Source organism: Daphnia pulex, chromosome 6 (genome assembly GCF_021134715.1).
Source record: "Daphnia pulex isolate KAP4 chromosome 6, ASM2113471v1".
NCBI classification, from domain to species: Eukaryota; Metazoa; Arthropoda; class Branchiopoda; order Diplostraca; family Daphniidae; genus Daphnia; species Daphnia pulex.
The window spans coordinates 2,624,012-2,640,737 of record NC_060022.1 but is presented as its reverse complement, the minus strand read 5'-3'; the positions used below and the strand labels follow the sequence as shown (position 1 = coordinate 2,640,737).

Sequence of the window (16,726 nt, the reverse complement as noted above, 5' to 3'; positions counted from 1 at the left end):
ATTGGAAGATTGAAATGAAATTCCAGATTATTGAAATCTGGAAACGCTGTATTCAAGTCTTGTTTTCAATTTTACACCTGCGTCTGAACATGCTCTGAGTGAGCACATGATTTTTTCTCGCCCTTTTACCGCTCGTTTTTTTTGTTCTAGTCATGAACAAAGATGAAACAAAAAACGATCAGATGATCAATAGTGTCGCAGTCAGTGCAGCATCAAAGGAAAAAGATGAAAGAGCATTCAAATTTAAAGGTATTTTCATGTTTTCCAAGTAGATATAGCATATAGGGTAGAATTCTGATGTTGAAATAGCTCTGTAGTTATCAGCTGAGCAGTAATGAAAGAATTTAGCTTAAATTAGCCTGTTTCTTTAAATAATGTAATATTACTGTCATGCCATACTGCCATGTTTCGGATGAGATTCCAATCTTAGGAATTGAATTTATTTTTCGTTGTAATCTGATAGACAGTCCTATTTTCACTCTCATAATCTTACTGGTTATTCTACATCACAATTTCCCCTATCATGTATATAAGTTCTACTGGCCTTAGACTTACAACCAAGTAAATTACGATATTCAAGTAAATTTAGTTTGTCAGAGTTCGTGTGATATAGTTGTTAGTAGTAAAAACCGTAGCCTACTCTCAGAAAATTGACAATATTGAAAGCATGCATAAAACTTCTATTTATAGATCATAAATTAGATTTGCAAATAGTAATAAATAATGAAATAATTATTTGATCACACATTTTTCATTTCTGGTTTTCTGTGGTGGAATAGCTGCAGCTTTCCTTGCCGGTGTGACTGGTGTTTCGATTCTTTTTGGATTTGGTACTACTCTCGCCGCGGCCAAGAAGAAGGATCCTCATTTTTTCGACCAAGGTCTGACTGGGCGCATCGAAAAACAAACGACAGAGCCAATTTCAAGTCAAACGACTGCAGCAGTGAGAAGACGTGTTCCAGTATCAATGTCATCTGTGGAGCCGGGTGCATCTTTAGCTATTCGAGCTCTCGGTTGGGGCACTCTTTATGCAGTGACAGGATGTTCTGTACTGTTCTACGGCATCTGGAAACTTATGGCTGTTAATGACGTGAGTACAATGTCTTACGATTTACTAGAACCAAGAATGAAAACAAAAAAACAACACACAAACAAGCCTTACATTTGGCACAGAAGGGTTTTCTGCCAAGTTTCAACGGCAAATGGCTTTATGATTTGAAACTTTCTCTTTTACCAATGGAGAATCTTTCTTGGTAAGATTCTTGTCCAATAAGGTCATGGTCTTGCTGTAAATTCTCAATGCAAGCAGCAGGCGCCAATGTTCGATTTAAACAAGGGAAGTAAAAATATTTGCCGACAGGTTTTCGTTCCAGTTGTCAGGCTATTTTAGAAAATAATTTACTCCGCGTCATAATTCAAGCGGTATGTTGCCAGCAGCCTTTTAGAAAATATTCCATGATTTATAATACATCGTAACCTCCGCATATCGTTTTTCCTTTGGTTCAGTTGGAACCGAGTGACCATAATGCTAGCGTAGTTTCTCGACGATAATAATGAACTGATTCGTTAATCCGTAACTGTAAAGAATTTCCCACACGCGCAGATTTCACTCCAATGGCCGACAGTGCCCCACTATTATCATTTTTTCTTTGCAATCTAACTAATTAGATTTATTTGCTTTAATAGTTGAAAGAGTTTCGACTGAAAGTTGGTACTTGGCTTCCGACCGTCCCACGAAACAATCCTCAGGGTCGTACGGAATTTTCTGGTCTCAACGATTTATTGCAGTACATTATCGACGTTGACAAGGAGAAGAAAGAGGCGTCCAAAAGAAACGATACCAAGTGATACCAAACAGCAAACACATAGTGCGTATGTGTCTTTTCTCATCCAAACTCTAGTAGATCGGTGTAATCCCCAACAAAGCCATTTCTATTTACATTTTGAATGTTGACTAAGATAGAATACGAGTCGTTCAGTATTAATTAAATCGTTTTCTGTGTTATTTATTTCGCTTTTTTGTAATTTTTCCCAAGATTCCAGATTAGATTTAGTAGGCGGACAGAACACTCAGATTAGCTGGAACAGAAAATGCTTCTAGTAATGCGTGAAGTAATTTTTTTAAAATGAGACTTCATAGGCATTGAAAACAGAAATATCTTGTTGAAAATTTGGGTAGCTAATGTTTTTATTACTGAAATTGAAATCTCTACTGTCCATTGCGAAAAGCGGCTATCTATTTGGCACTGTTTTTTTGTTTGATTTTTCAAAATTCTTTCCTTTAATTTATTGTTGTTTAATATTACGAGGAAATTATTATTGCATGAAATAGTGTTGTGTTTTTAGGCTCACTGCTCTTTAGTAAATGGCGGGATCTTGTGGAATAGAAAGGGTAGGAATTTACTCTCCATCTAGGATCTGGTTCTTAAGTTAGTAAGCACCCACTTTGGCACTTGGTAACTTTTATTTCGAACTCTGTTATTTAAGCTGAACTTAACGTTGATGATTCGTCTTGTTCGTTCTCATCTCAATCCTAACCAAAAATGTTTTTGTTTGATTTGGTCCCCAATAGTGTCGTTGTTGGCGTCATTTTAATAGTGGCCTTGAAAATATATTTTGAAATTTCAATGGGAGTTTGTAAAAGTACGAAGAGACTTGATGGGAAAACAATTATCATTACAGGTGCGAATAGTGGTATCGGTAAAGAAACTGCCATTGATCTCGCACTAAGAGGTGGTCGTATAATTTTAGCCTGTCGAGATTTGGAAAAAGCAGCTCTCGCAAAAGGTGAAATAATTATTGCAACGTTAGTTAATGCATTACAATTACCTACATGCATTCTTATTTACATTTAATCGAATGTGCTTTATATACTTTTGATCAGTAAAATATAAATACCTAATAATACTGTCATTTTGTTTGGTTACTAGATGATATTGTTGAAAAATCAGAAAACCACAATATAGTAATCAAGCTACTTGATTTGGCCTCTTTGGATTCTGTCAGAGAATTTGCAGCTGATGTGTTGAAAAATGAGCCCAAACTACATATTCTCATCAACAATGCTGGATGTGCTTTTATTGGAAAGAAAATGACAAAGGATGGTTTAGAAAACCAAATGCAAACTAACTACTTTGGCCATTTTTTGCTTACAAATTTGTTGATAGGCATGATGTTAATTTAATTTAAAATTAATATTGAATTGTTGACTAAAAAATGTAAAATAATTCATTCATTTTAAATAGGTTTGATGATCAAGACTGCTGAATCGGAAGAAGAATGTACTCGCGTCATCAACGTCAGCTCCTATGCCAACAACTTCTGTAAAAATTTGGATTTAAATGATCTGAATTTTGTTCATGACAGTACAGCGGGGACACTGTGGGCACCTTTTAAAATTTACGGAGCGTCGAAGCTGTGTAACATTCTCTTCAGCAAAGAACTTTCCAACAAGCTCGAACGCCATGGTGAATCATTTATAATAACTTTTGTTTCTTAATATTGTGGAAATGACTCTTAGTCTTGCAACTCTTGCATACTATTTGCAGCATGTCCCTCTCACTGTTATATTGATATCTGTTTGGTTATATTGTTAGTTGGTCTTATGTATTAACTTGTCTAAAAAAATTTATCACAGGAAAAGCTGTTACTGTGAATTCTCTTCACCCAGGAGCAGTGTTAACTGAATTTGGCCGTTTTTCCAAAGTAGTCACCGTTGTTATGAGAATCTTCGCCTCCTTTTTGAAGGTATGTTCTCTGAAAACGATGTACAGTACAGCAAAGTTAATTATGTAAGACAAATATTTTTTTGTTTGTATTCGTTTCAAAAAATTCTAGTCTCCAAAAGAAGGCGCACAAACCACAATTTATTTGGCGGTCGCCGACGATGTTGCAAACGTGACAGGACAATATTTCTGCGATTGCAAGGTTTGCTATCACAAAATATACGTCCTAGTTTCATATGGCTATTGCGTAATTTAAATGTTATCGAAAAATTATAACCATATTTTCCATCAGATTGCTGAACCTTCAAAGTTGGCTCAAGATGATGGAATTGCAAAAAAATTGTGGGAAATTAGCGAAACGATCGTTAAGTTGGAACCGACGGAAAAATATTTTTAATGGGTTTTTTTGTGGCCGTCACTCGGTCTCATCCTAGAAACATTTTATGTGTTTTCTCCAGTTTATCATCGTTGCCATAATAAGTTTTGACACTATTCAAGTCTTCGGCAGTGTTGGAAATAAACACAATCAACGTAAACTGATCTAATTTTTTAACTAACTTTTAATTTGAATTTTTTAGGTAACTCTCCATCTAGGTCGTAAGTTAAGCACTAGCAGCTGCCACTTTGACGTTCAATCCCTAACTTGGATGTGAAGATTCGTCTTGCTCAATTCAATCCTTTCCAAATGTTTTTGTTTAATTTTGATTTTCCCAACAGTGTCATTTTGGGCACCATTTTTATTGTGACTATAAAAATATATTCAGAAGTCATCAAGGGATCCTGTAGAAGCAAGAAAAGACTTGAAGGGAAAACAATTATTATTACAGGTGCGAATACTGGCATCGGTAAAGAAACTGCCCTAGATCTCGCACTAAGAGGTGGTCGTATAATTTTAGCCTGTCGAGATCTGAAAAAAGCAAGTTAAGCTAAAGGTAAAATTATCAAAACACTTCATTAATTAAAACACAATTTTTTAAATTGTTAATATTAATTGAATCAAAGAAATTGCATAGATAGTAAAATATTATTTAGCAATAATACTAGACAAAATTATTTTTTACTAGATGACATTGTTGAAAAATCCGGAAACCTTAATGTATCAATCAAGAAGCTTGATTTGGCCTCTTTGGATTCTGTCAGAGAATTTGCAGGTGATGTATTGAAAAATGAGCCCAAACTACACATCCTCATCAACAATGCTGGATGTGCTGGGATTGAGAAAAGAAGGACTGTGGATGGTTTAGAAAACCAAATGCAAACTAACCACTTTGGCCATTTTTTGCTTACAAATTTGTTGATAGGTATGCTGATGTTAATTTAAATTGAGTTGTTGACTAAAAAATATAAAATAGTTCATTCATTTTAAATAGGTTTGATGATCAAGACTGCTGAATCGGAAGAAGAATGTACTCGCGTCATCAACGTCAGCTCCTATGCCAACAACTTCTGTAAAAATTTGGATTTAAATGATCTGAATTTTGTTCATGACAGTACAGCGGGGACACTGTGGGCACCTTTTAAAATTTACGGAGCGTCGAAGCTGTGTAACATTCTCTTCAGCAAAGAACTTTCAAACAAGCTCGAACGCCACGGTGAATCATTTATAATAACTTTTTTTTTCTTAAAATTTTGGAAATAAAACTTCACTACAGTCTTGCAACTCTTGCATACTATTTGCAGCATGTCCCTCACACTGTTATATTAATATCTGTTTGGTCATATTTTTTAGTTGGTCTTATATTTGATATAAGATTTTTATTATATTTTTTTCTTATTTAACTGAATTTAAAAAATTTTATCACAGGAAAAGCTGTTACTGTGAATTCTCTACACCCAGGTGCAGTGTTAACTGAATTTGGTCGTTTTTCCACAGTAGTCACCGTTGTTATGAGAATCTTCGCCTCCTTTTTGAAGGTATGTTCTCTGAAAACGATGTAGCCTAGTGAATGATTACAGCAAAGATTATTTTATAAGAAAAATATTTTTTTGTTTATATTCATTTAAACAAATTCTAGTCTCCAAAAGAAGGCGCACAAACCACAATTTATTTGGCGGTCGCCGACGATGTTGCAAACGTGACAGGACAATATTTCTGCGATTGCAAGGTTTGCTATCCACAAAATATACGTCCTAGTTTCAAATGGCTATTGCGTAATTTAAATGTTATCGAAAAATTATTACCATATTTTCCATCAGATTGCTGAACCTTCAAAGTTGGCTCAAGATGATGGAATTGCCAAAAAATTGTGGGAAATTAGCGAAACGATCGTTAAGTTGGAACCAACAGAAAAATATTTTTAAAGGGTTATTTGTGGCCGTCACTCGGTCTCATCCTAGAAACCTTATGTGTTCTTCCAGTTTATCATCGTTGCCATAATAAGTTTCGACACTATTCAAGTATTCGGCAGTGTTGGAAATAAACATAATCAACGTATCTCCTAATTCTCTACTAACGTTTAATTAGAATTTTTCAGGTAACCCTCCATCTAGGTCGTAAGTTAAGCACTAGCATAGAGCTGCCACTTTGACGTTTAATCCCTAACTTGGATGAGAAGATTCGTCTTGCTCGATCGATTCAATCCTTTCCAAATGTTTTTGTTTAATTTTGATGTACCCAATAGTGTTATTGTTGGCATCTTTTTAATAGTGACCTTTAAAATCTATCTTGAAATAACGAAGGGAGTCTGTAGAAGCAAGAAGAGACTTGATGGGAAAACAATTATTATTACAGGTGCGAATACTGGCATCGGTAAAGAAACGGCCCTAGATCTCGCACTAAGAGGCGGTCGAATAATTTTAGCCTGTCGATATTTGAAAAAAGCAACCCTAGCAAAAGGTAAAATAATTATTTTATTTTAGTCTTTTATTTTCAAATAATTATCTTTAATTATTAATTAAATCAAATATTAAATTCTTTTCCTTGATAGTCTTCAGTTAAATGCTCAATAAACACTTTTTTAAATTTTAGATGATGTTGTTGAAAAAACAGGAAACAACAATATTGTTATCAAGAAGCTTGATTTGGCCTCTTTTGATTCTGTCAGAGAATTTGCAGCTGATGTATTGAAAAATGAGCCCAAATTACATATCCTCATCAATAATGCTGGATGTGCTGGGATTGAGAAAAGAAGGACAGTGGATGGTTTAGAAAACCAAATGCAAACTAACCACTTTGGCCATTTTTTGCTTACAAATTTACTTATAGGCATGGTTTGATTATTAATTAACAGGAGATTGATAATTATAAAATGAAATATTTTTTGAACTCTTTGTCCTTTAAATGCAAAAAGGCTTGATGATTGAGACTGGTGAAAAGGAACAGGAGGAAACCCGCGTTATTAACGTCAGCGCCGATCTCAGCTTTCTGTGTCGAAATTTGAACTTAGATGATCTGAATTTTGCCCGTGACAGTACTGCAGGAACACTGTTGGCACCTTTAAAAATTTACGGAGCGTCGAAGCTTTGCAACATTCTCTTCAGCGTCGAACTATCGAACAAACTCCAATCCCACGGTATAATATCATTCTAATATATTTTGTTTTTCTTATGGTGGGAAAATGAAATGTTGCACTTCTCTTGTTCAAACAATTGCAAGATTAACTGTATAGTTATGAAATACTACGATATGCGCCCTTTTCATCTTTTTAAAAAATGTTTTAAAATAGGAAAAGCTGTTACTGTGAACTCTCTGCACCCAGGAGCAGTGTTAACCGAGTTTGGTCGTTTTTCCATAGTAGCAAACATTTTTATGAGATTGTTCGCTCCTTTTTTGAAGGTGTGTTCGTTGAGCAATTTAGTGATTGAAAAGTAAAGTTCAGGTTTAATAATTAAAAAAAAATTTCTTTCTAATATTCTAGTCACCAAGAGAAGGCGCACAGACCACAATTTATTTGGCGGTCGCTGACGATGTTGCAAACGTGACAGGACAATATTTCCGAGATTGCAAGGTTAGCTATTTCCAATAACAATTATTCTTCATAGCCTCGTATGCCCATGCCCTTATTTAAATGCTCTACAAAGAACATTTGTTTGTTTCAAATCAGATTGTTAAACCTTCAAAGCTGGCACAAGATGTTGGAATTGCAAAAAAATTGTGGGAAGTGAGCGAAACAATCGTTAAATTGGAACCTAAGGAAAAATATTTTTAATACGTTTTTCGGCGCCATCCGTCACATTTGAAAACACTTCTTTCGCGGAAATATCTTGTTCTGTTCTATTTCTTATTTTATCTACGGATAGCTTTTTAGCCAGAAGCACGGTTAGAAACTTAACAATCAATCCTTTTCCTGGGATCGTTTATTTTCTTAAATAATTCAATCGTAGTATTTGTTTGCAGTTTCGTTTATTCGTCGTATTCGTCGTATGAAATATTTGACATATCTGTTAATATTTGAAATATTTGAAATAATGAGCATTAGTATTTTAAATAATAGGTGGAATTTAATTCATTGTATAATTTAAAATTTCGATTCCTTGCTATAGTTGGGCTCAAATTTTAAAATATTTGTTGCACTTCAACATTTTCGCACTGGGCCTTAACGTAAAGTAAAAGATCGGTCTAACTCTAGGCATTTATGAGCTAATAACTTAAAAAATATCTCGCTACACTAAAATATTTCTTGTTCGTTATTTGTTAAGCAACAAAAAACTCATTGTCGTGCAACTTTGTTCATTGCGCACTTATTGTAACATGAGGATCTTCGTGGCTGGTTATTTTCGATCGATCTTATTACAGCGTTTTCTATCGGCGATATTACTTGTGACCAATCGACACAAAATTTTCTTGCGGCACTCTTCATCGCAACCTTCGGACACAAAGTTGTCAGTGGCTTTATAATAATTCCTAAATTTTTATCGTTAAAAAATTGCGTTATTCAAACATGAATGAGTGAAAAGCAAACAATTTAAAAATGCGTAGAAGACTGTTGGTCAGAACCACTTACTTGAAGTACAGTTGAAAAAGTGCGTCATCATTTAACATGCGCGAGAAAAATTCATCGATTGTTTTCGGGCTTAAATCGGCCAAGGCGTATTCCTTTTTAGCCTGGTAAAGTTCAAACCATTCGGGCAAATGCATCGGACCCTTTTCATTGGCTTCAGTCAAATTCATCGTCCACGTACTGAAGTCCAACACGCTCTAGAAATAAGATTGAGAGAAGAATCATTAGTCACATTTGATACAACATTTGACCAGAAACTAATATGACAACCCAACTGGAGTCTGGTCGTTGGCCATCAATGGTATACACCCGGTAACTAGGACTCAGGTTTGTGAAGCTGGTCAGACTTCCCGCTATGTAGGCAACATTGATAGGACGCGTGTCATTTGTTTCATCATAGAATATTTTGAATTCTTCATTGTGAGTGTGTCCGTAAAATTGAGCGGCGACTGTCGACTCGAATCGATTGATAATTTTGTCGAATTCTCGACAGTAGATTGTCCAACAGTCTTCATTACCAGGTGGAATGTGTGCGATAATATGTACCTGTTTGTAGTCATTTAAATTATGCAGTTTTTCTTATTTTAATCGTTTTGTCTTCCCTCGAATACCTTTTCTTTCGCTGTTTCTGCGGCTTCGAGAGTCTTCGTAAGCCACGAGAGTAAAGAGGCCGGGTCTTTTGCCGAAGAAAGTGTCCACCAGTTGAATGTGTAGCAATAATTTGTGTTTAAGGAAACAATCCTGAGCCCCGGTTGAACTAAAGCAGTGTAATAGCCTCCATGGCGGATCGTAGAAGAAGCTTCACTCGGAAGACCAAATTTGGTCCAAAGACGCTCAGCATCTTGATACAACCAGCCGGTGCCAAGTTCTTGATCCGTTATTTCTGGTAAGGCAAACCTTTTATTTGAAAACAGTTGAAAATTATGCAATAACTCAACTTTCTTTGGAAATAAATTTATAGGTATACGTGTTCACGGGATGAGCATCGTGATTGCCCAAAGTTGGGTAGATAGGCGTGTCGGGGAAGAATCGTTTTACAAGATTGAGTAAGCGTTCGTGGATGAGCATATTTTCTTCTCGACTGGTTGACCAGATATCATGTGGAACAAGGTCGCCAGTCCAGATGATGTAAGCGGAGTCCTATAATAGGAAATACGTGATAGTTAAATCAAATCTAATTGGATATTGTTAAATCGTTTTATACAAGGTGATGCTTCGACATTTGCTCGACCGAGTTTTCCAGAGTTCTCCAAGGTAAATCACATTTTCGGTAGTCACCCCAGTATCCGGCCGAATCTTCGTTTTTCGTTATCGGACCCGAAGAAGCCCGACAACAGAGCGGATTTCCACAGTTAGCATTTGAACCTTCCATATACTCAGGATCCCAGTGAGGATCGGCCAAATGGAGAACTTTGATGGTTGGCATCTCTGCCTATAGGCCGAAAGGTAAGCATAAAAACACTATTGTAAAATTCATCGTTATCTGCAACATATAGGTCATACCGAAGGTAAAGTTAGTTGAACCACATCCGGTTTTGATATCGAACTTGGCGCGATACTCCATTCCAATTTCTCGCGATCAGAAAACGTGCAATTTGCTTCTTGCATAAGGATACCGCAAACGTTTCCTGGATCCACTAGTGAGTTATTGTAGATGTATCTCACTGTGGGCTAGAAGGAAATGAATGAATAATTTAAGGAATGAAATGCCTCAAGGAGTTTTATAGAAGCTAAAAAGTACTAAAATAATGAATCTAATTATTCCCTTACGATGGCGGCAGAGGCTACACCTCGACAAATCTCTTCGTCGTAGAGACTCCGACTGATACACGTTAAAGCGATATTATCGACGATGTCTTCATCCGTAAGTCCAATTTCGAAACTTTGGAAGATACCCCGGACCACAAGATTGCAAAGGGAACACGTCGGTAAAATACTTTTCTGCTCACCTGAAGGCGCACCTGACAACCGGATACGTTCAATGAAAAAAGATTGCTTGTAGAAAATTTCACGATGAGGTAATAGCTACACGTTTGATGAATATGTTATCTTACCTTGAATTGAATGATTGATGAGAATGACGAAACTCAATCCGACGAAGGTCAGAAAAAGGGAACCCATTTTTCTACAAGTTCACTCACACTTTTCTCATGAGTCCAGTAGTACAAGAGACAAGGTAGACTGCTTGAGAGTGACTGTTGTCAGTGAACTTCTTGTAGTAAGATTTCAAACAGGCTTTTATTTTTTTTTTAATTAATTCCTTGGCGATCCGCCTTTTCTCACACTATACATCGTCCTTCTACTATTACATGACCTGTTTTTCAATGGCCCGAGGAACGTTACGCTCCACTTTCTCCATCTTAAGAATTTCTCTTGCTTAATTTATCCTTACTCGACAGAATTGATGCTTGCTGGATGAATCAGCTAAAAAATAAACGTAGCTTTGACTTGTTGATCAACTGTACACATAAGGTAAGACGACATTTTCAATAGGGTCTTTCAAAATTTGGCGATGAGCCTATCCAATCTGTACATTTACGGTAAGTAGTTTTTCAAGGCCAAAGTGGTGCGACGACTGTCCATTTTCTCACTTGAACACATGCCAACAAAGTTTGCCGATAATTTGATGTGGGATGAATTTTTCAAGTGGAAGAAAAGGAAAGTGACTTAGCGGCCAAGAGCAAAAGGGAAATCGGTCCCAAATGAAAATGAAAAGTCTTTACTCCGCTCTCTATATTTATTTATTTTTACCCTTTTTAAGGTAACAGAACCATGAGAGCAATATCAATTGGTGAAGTGAAGTTGCTCTATTTTATTCTAAAGAAAATTCACTTAAAGCATCTCATGTACTAAGTGCTGATGTCTATAAAAGTTAATTTGTAAAAGAGAAGAAACCTTGACATTTCATTTCCCATATGTAATATATTTCTGGATTAGGCATTTTGGCAATAAAAGCGGTTATGATATTATTATATGGCGCGCACTAGATTATAAGTCTAGTTATTTTATGACATTTTCCCGAGAACAGATATAAACCCTCTTTGATTTATGGACTTAAATATTTAGGTAAATTCCACACGTCGATTATCCAATCAGAAAAATATTCGAATCGACGCAAGCATCCCTCTCCTCCACTAATCTAATCTTACACTAATTTGTAAATAAACTCTTTTCGCTCATCCAATCCATTAAATCATTCTGGTCTTTATAATTCAAAGAGAGAATGGCCAAAGAAAGAAAAAGACTCAGTAAATCACTCATTTCATTCACTCAAAGAAAGAGCTAATTTGCTTAATCTAAAAACAAAATTCAACAAATTGGCAGCCCTGGTTCTAAGAAATCGTTTTATTTTCAACGAGCGAATTGGCGGCATGGTCTGTTTCGTTTCTTTCTAGCAGTATTTTGCATTATAACACGATTGATGGTCTAAAGAAAATGTAAATATTTTCTGATATTGATTCTTTTCTTTTTGATAATTTCTTTGTATATTTCATGTTCGACAGCAAAAGTGGCTTTATAATGCCACCACTAAGTCAAACTTCCTCGTCAGAAAATGTTGCTTTTACTAAGGGAGCGATCGTGAGAATCCATTTGAAAGATTTCATGTAAGAATGTGTTTTCTTCTTAATTTTGGATGATTTAATTTCATATTGGGTGAATTGTTTTTATAGGACATACAATGAAGTAGAATTAATCCCAGGACCGAATCTGAATTTGATTCTTGGTCCAAATGGAAATGGTAAATCTGCCATTGTTTCTGCCATCTGTCTTGGAATGGCTGGAAAACCAAGTACTATAGCAAGAGCTAGTTCGGTAAGTGGCAATTCAATCCATCTACTTCGTGTTTCAGTTGTCATTCCGGTTTTGTTGGTTTACAGCTTTCAGGTTATGTGCGGCATGGGGCAAGCAAGGCAATCATCAATATAGAGCTGCACAATTCTGAAGGCCAGAAATTTCTTGTAACCAGAGAAATAACATTGGACAACAAATCTGCTTGGAAATACCAAGGAAAACCTGTCTCTAGTGCTCAAGTAATATACTAACCAACTTTTTAAAGATACCATTTGAATGTTAAATTTTCTTTAGATTGAAGATGTTATTAGAAAACTGAATATACAAGTAGATAATCTCTGTCAATTCCTGCCACAAGAACAAGTACAAAATTTTTCTCGGCTGAAGGATAAGCAGCTTTTGATTGGCACAATGAAAGCAGTTGGTAAGTATTATGCTTACAAAATTCAATTGACTTTTGGAAACTTTATGTTTTCTTAATAGGAAAGCCAGAGTTGGAAGAGCAGTTTGAAGAGGTTAGTAATGTGAAGATATGGTAAAATTCGTGAAAGTAATAAACCTTATTTTGTTAGTTGACAAAAATGCAAGGTCAGCTTGGAAGTGAATCATTAAATCAAGAAAAGGATGAATTAGAATTAAAGAAACTCCAGGAAGAGAATAAAAGATGGGAGAGTGATGTTAAAAGTTTCAAAGAAAGGGAAACACTGAAGGCAAATGTTAAAAACCTGGAAAAAAAGAAAGTTTGGCTAACGTTTAAAGAAGAACTGAGCCATTTCAAAAATCTTAAAGAAAAGGCGATTGAAATTGGTAAAAGATATGCTAAAGCTGCGTCTCGCTTTGAACCATTGGAAAAAACGATTGCTGAGAAAGAAAAAACTGTCCGAGATGCCGAAGCTGCTGTTAAACTTAAGGTATTAAAGTTTATAAAGTACCAATGTTGAGTGTCAATAATTAAACATTTCTGATGTAATCGTTATTGTTTATTTCAGCGAGATAAATTCAACCAAAAGACAGCCACAATGAATCAAGAAATGTACCGTGCAGATGCACACAAACAAAAAATGGAAAGTTTAGCTTCAGATTTCCAAGCGAAAAAGCTCGCGGAAAGAAAGCGTATTGAAAATGAGCAAAGTTTCCGTCAACAAATTCTCAACTTGGAGAAGGATTTGGAAGCATTGGACGAACAAGGTATTTTGAATGGTGTTTTAACTTTATTAAATCAATACTGACGTATTTTTTTCTGTCAAAGAAAAAAATTCCAGTGCAGAATTGGAAGACATTGATGCTAGGCTGAATGCAATCGCTCCTCACGAAACAGCATTGGCGCAGAGAAAACATGTATTAGCAGAAGAAATGCGTCGTTTAAGATACGAGATTAATGGTAAAGGGGATTCTTGCGTTTAATATTTTAATTTCATTTTTAAACTAAATTATTTTTGCAGAATTTCAGTCTAAAGTGAAAAGTATCGAAGATATCGACAAGAACCGCTTGAATCTGCTCCGTGCGGATCGTGGCCTTACGCCAGTTTATGAAGCCGTAATGTGGTTGCGGGAAAACAAGAACAAGTTCCGTGCCCCTATTCATGAACCACCTTTAATATCGGTAAGGCTTCACAAACATTTTTTAAAGATACGTTTCAAAACGCGTTTTGTACCTTTTTTTGTTTTTGTTGTTGCAGTTGAGCGTAAAAGACACCAAAATGGCGAAATACGTCGAAAACAGTATTGGTTTTAATGATATGAAAGCCTTTTACTGTGAAAACAAGGATGACAGTAACTTCCCGTTTAGATATTTAACTTTTTATTTCTGCTAACCATTATGAACTTTTATTTAGTGAATGATTTGATGAAAATACTTCGAGAAGATCGCCACTTGCCAGTCAATGTGGTTCACTCCCCAAGAAATGACAATGAACCTTTGACCTCCGAGTTTCAACCAAGGATGGCTATATCCGATTTAAAGTTAGTTGAACAAATTTTGTTTCGAAACGTAAACATAACACATTTATTCTGCTCATAATAAAAGGGACTTGGGGTTTCATTCATTTTTGCGTGAATTGTTTGTTGGACCTGAGCCCGTTGTTCGGTATCTGTGCAAAATGTACAAAGTTCATAACATTCCAGTTGGTGATCAAAGAGCTTACGAAAACTTCGGTGTCATTAGAAACCAATACGGTTCTCTCTTCCCTACATTTTTTGGAGGTATCAAAAACATTTTTCAAAACTTTTAATTCTTACATTTGCTGTTTATAATTATTTTTTTCCCTATTAGGTAATCAACAAATTGTAGTAAGAGGCTCTAGGTATAGCAGAAATGCGATTACCCAAATGTCCGAAATTCGGCCGTCGAGATTTCTTGATCAAACTGTTGACACTTGTGTGTTGGAACAATATTATGCAAAAATTGCACAATTGGAACAAAGACTAGCACAAAATAAGGCAGATGAAGTCAAAATCAGCCAAGATGAAATTGGGGTTAATAAAGCTCGCGAAGACCTTGTAAAGCAAAAAAGAAGTATCCAAGGGATCCAGGCCAATCGACGTGTCGTGGTGTCACGACTCGAAAGAGTACGTGCGCAACTAATGCGCTCCGAAAAAGAAGCTGTCGACCTTGTTGGAGAGGAGCGAAATGTCAAAGAAAAGTGTGGGGTAAAGAAAGTTGATTTTAGCTTCTTAGACATTTCTTCCCTTTGGCTTAAAATGTGTTTTTATTTCTTCAATTTTAAGATCGCGGTTCGTGCCTTGTCTAAAAAGTTGAAAGAGTTTTCCAAGCTCATGGATCAGCTTCTAGTGCAAGACATGGAAAGGGAAGCTCTTCAGATACACTTGGATATCCTTCGCGTTGAAATTCATGCTGCCAAAAACCAACTGGCAGAAGAAAAGGAGCAGATTGTATCATTAAAGGTAAAAGAAATTGCTTATTCGTTTATTTTCGATGTAATCTTACATTTATTTTGCTTTAAGGATGAAAAAGATGAAGCAGGTCGAATGGCAGAAGAGGCAAAATTGAGAGCTAAAAGAGCTCAAGAAGACGCTTATCGATGTTTAAGAATCCGAGTGAAGGAAGAACTTACTGCAGAAGTGCGCGCCATGTTTGAGCTTCTACCAAACACTATACCAGAGATCGATGAGGCCATCGGCAGTGCAACTGCACGAATTCAGTTAATGGGCAGAGCCGATGAACAGGTCTTTATAGTTTTAAATATTTCTTCTGTTTCAAACTATATTTGATTTTATGTTTTCATAAACCAGATTGTACGCGACTATGCAGCACGAGAAATCCTTATCGAACAGCTCACAAAGAAAATTAATAACATTAACAGTCGAGCGACGTCCATGAAAGACAAAATGTATTTATTATACATTTTTCCTTTTTTCAGTGTGGGGTTATTAATTCCTATATATTTCTTTAGAGACAAATTAAAAGAAAAGTTCCTACCCCCTTTGCTTCAGTTGATTTCTCATATCAACCACAGTTTTGGACGCTTTTACGCAAGCATGAATTGTGTTGGAGAGGTGTGCTTGCATACCGGAGAAGGAGAAAATGACGTATGATTTGTTAACTTTACAATCACATGCTATCATTTTCTATATGTTGTCTTTCCCCTTATCATACAGGATGATTTCAGGAACTATGGGATCAAAATTCGGGTTAAGTATCGTAGCTCAGAACCACTGCTTGATCTTTCAGGAACCCACCATTCCGGAGGCGAGAGAGCAGTTGCCACTGCCCTATATATGTTAGCTATGCAAGAATTAACTCAAGTGCCTTTCAGATGTGTTGACGAAATTAACCAGGTTCGCATTTTAACAATAGCAGTCATCGATGATACGTTACAATAACAAATTCTATTTCAAAAGGGTATGGATCCGATCAATGAGCGTCGTGTTTTTGATTTACTTGTCGAAACGGCATGCAGGGAAACAAGCGCCCAGTATTTCCTTCTTACTCCTAAAGTAATCTTGTTATCTTGTTAACTGTAAACTCCTTCATCCACAGAATTAACTTTTTCTTTATTTATTTAGTTGCTTCCTGGTCTTGATTACAGTCCCAACATGAAGATTCATTTTGTGCAAAATGGCGAGTATGTGTGCGATGGATGGAACATCGACAAGCACTTGCAAACAATTCGAGCCATGAACATCCAAAATTAATTTTTTTTTTTTGTTTTACAATTTTTTTTTACATTGACTGCGATTCCCAATTCCTCGTTTGATTCAGAAATATATATGTTGATTCATAAACTTATGAATCAATAATGATAGTTG

At 35.9% G+C, this 16,726-nt stretch overlaps 4 protein-coding genes across 7 annotated transcripts; 3 read left to right on the top strand and 1 right to left on the bottom strand.

Annotated features, from left to right (window-relative positions):
• The first annotated feature begins 64 nt into the window (after positions 1 to 64).
• Positions 65 to 6,160, top strand: LOC124196148. The gene is given in 15 exon segments (XM_046590962.1): positions 65 to 249; positions 780 to 1,090; positions 1,687 to 2,787; positions 2,931 to 3,167; positions 3,246 to 3,467; positions 3,638 to 3,747; positions 3,838 to 3,927; positions 4,018 to 4,119; positions 4,184 to 4,256; positions 4,358 to 4,657; positions 4,790 to 5,026; positions 5,096 to 5,317; positions 5,530 to 5,639; positions 5,741 to 5,830; positions 5,922 to 6,160. Coding segments are annotated over 13 exon segments (2,142 nt in total). The 5' UTR covers positions 65 to 249; positions 780 to 1,090; positions 1,687 to 2,543; the 3' UTR covers positions 6,027 to 6,160.
• A 93-nt stretch (positions 6,161 to 6,253) lies between these two features.
• On the top strand, positions 6,254 to 11,118 carry LOC124196339 (retinol dehydrogenase 11-like). 2 transcript variants are annotated; one of them, XM_046591346.1, is made up of 7 exons: positions 6,254 to 6,561; positions 6,694 to 6,930; positions 7,016 to 7,237; positions 7,391 to 7,500; positions 7,583 to 7,672; positions 7,769 to 9,551; positions 9,627 to 11,118. In XM_046591346.1, the coding sequence occupies exons 1-6, from the start codon at positions 6,273 to 6,275 to the stop codon at positions 7,871 to 7,873; spliced, it is 1,053 nt and encodes a 350-aa protein (XP_046447302.1). In that variant the 5' UTR covers positions 6,254 to 6,272; the 3' UTR covers positions 7,874 to 9,551; positions 9,627 to 11,118. The 2 variants fall into 2 exon arrangements, with proteins under 2 accessions (XP_046447302.1, XP_046447303.1); XM_046591347.1 differs by having other exon boundaries at positions 7,583 to 9,551; positions 9,627 to 9,793; positions 9,873 to 11,118.
• On the bottom strand, positions 7,559 to 10,862 carry LOC124196334 (sphingomyelin phosphodiesterase-like). Its single transcript, XM_046591334.1, has 9 exons — positions 10,720 to 10,862; positions 10,436 to 10,626; positions 10,169 to 10,336; positions 9,870 to 10,097; positions 9,633 to 9,805; positions 9,277 to 9,562; positions 8,936 to 9,211; positions 8,669 to 8,862; positions 7,559 to 8,568 (listed from the first exon to the last, which is right to left on the bottom strand). Exons 1-9 carry the CDS (start codon positions 10,784 to 10,786, stop codon positions 8,436 to 8,438), a joined length of 1,716 nt encoding a protein of 571 aa, XP_046447290.1. The 5' UTR covers positions 10,787 to 10,862; the 3' UTR covers positions 7,559 to 8,435.
• A 515-nt stretch (positions 11,119 to 11,633) lies between the features above and the next one.
• Positions 11,634 to 16,718, top strand: LOC124196326 (structural maintenance of chromosomes protein 5-like). Of its 3 annotated transcripts, none has more exons than XM_046591302.1 (21): positions 11,634 to 12,039; positions 12,169 to 12,270; positions 12,337 to 12,478; positions 12,544 to 12,696; positions 12,752 to 12,881; positions 12,941 to 12,972; positions 13,030 to 13,368; positions 13,447 to 13,645; positions 13,707 to 13,838; positions 13,900 to 14,060; positions 14,137 to 14,230; positions 14,293 to 14,419; positions 14,484 to 14,659; positions 14,730 to 15,106; positions 15,185 to 15,361; positions 15,422 to 15,643; positions 15,710 to 15,807; positions 15,871 to 16,006; positions 16,076 to 16,255; positions 16,319 to 16,414; positions 16,484 to 16,718. In XM_046591302.1, exons 2-21 carry the CDS (start codon positions 12,185 to 12,187, stop codon positions 16,610 to 16,612), a joined length of 3,186 nt encoding a protein of 1,061 aa, XP_046447258.1. In that variant the 5' UTR covers positions 11,634 to 12,039; positions 12,169 to 12,184; the 3' UTR covers positions 16,613 to 16,718. The 3 variants fall into 3 exon arrangements, with proteins under 3 accessions (XP_046447258.1, XP_046447257.1, XP_046447259.1); XM_046591301.1 differs by having other exon boundaries at positions 11,634 to 12,102; XM_046591303.1 differs by lacking the exons at positions 11,634 to 12,039; positions 12,169 to 12,270; positions 12,337 to 12,478; positions 12,544 to 12,696 and having other exon boundaries at positions 12,782 to 12,881; positions 13,032 to 13,368.
• Positions 16,719 to 16,726: the final 8 nt, after the last annotated feature.

Coding starts and splice junctions, on each gene's coding strand:
- LOC124196339 (XM_046591346.1), top strand. CDS start 6,273: ATGAGAAGATTCGTCTTGCTCGATCGATTCAATCCTTTCCAAATGTTT. Junction 6,562..6,693: donor AAAAGCAACCCTAGCAAAAG/GTAAAATAATTA, acceptor TTTAAATTTTAG/ATGATGTTGTTGAAAAAACA. Junction 7,673..7,768: donor AATATTTCCGAGATTGCAAG/GTTAGCTATTTC, acceptor GTTTCAAATCAG/ATTGTTAAACCTTCAAAGCT.
- LOC124196334 (XM_046591334.1), bottom strand. CDS start 10,786: ATGGGTTCCCTTTTTCTGACCTTCGTCGGATTGAGTTTCGTCATTCTC. Junction 10,627..10,719: donor CATCAATCATTCAATTCAAG/GTAAGATAACAT, acceptor TCCGGTTGTCAG/GTGCGCCTTCAGGTGAGCAG. Junction 10,098..10,168: donor TTCAACTAACTTTACCTTCG/GTATGACCTATA, acceptor TTCGGCCTATAG/GCAGAGATGCCAACCATCAA.
- LOC124196326 (XM_046591302.1), top strand. CDS start 12,185: ATGCCACCACTAAGTCAAACTTCCTCGTCAGAAAATGTTGCTTTTACT. Junction 12,882..12,940: donor TGGCACAATGAAAGCAGTTG/GTAAGTATTATG, acceptor TTTTCTTAATAG/GAAAGCCAGAGTTGGAAGAG. Junction 16,007..16,075: donor CCGGAGAAGGAGAAAATGAC/GTATGATTTGTT, acceptor CTTATCATACAG/GATGATTTCAGGAACTATGG.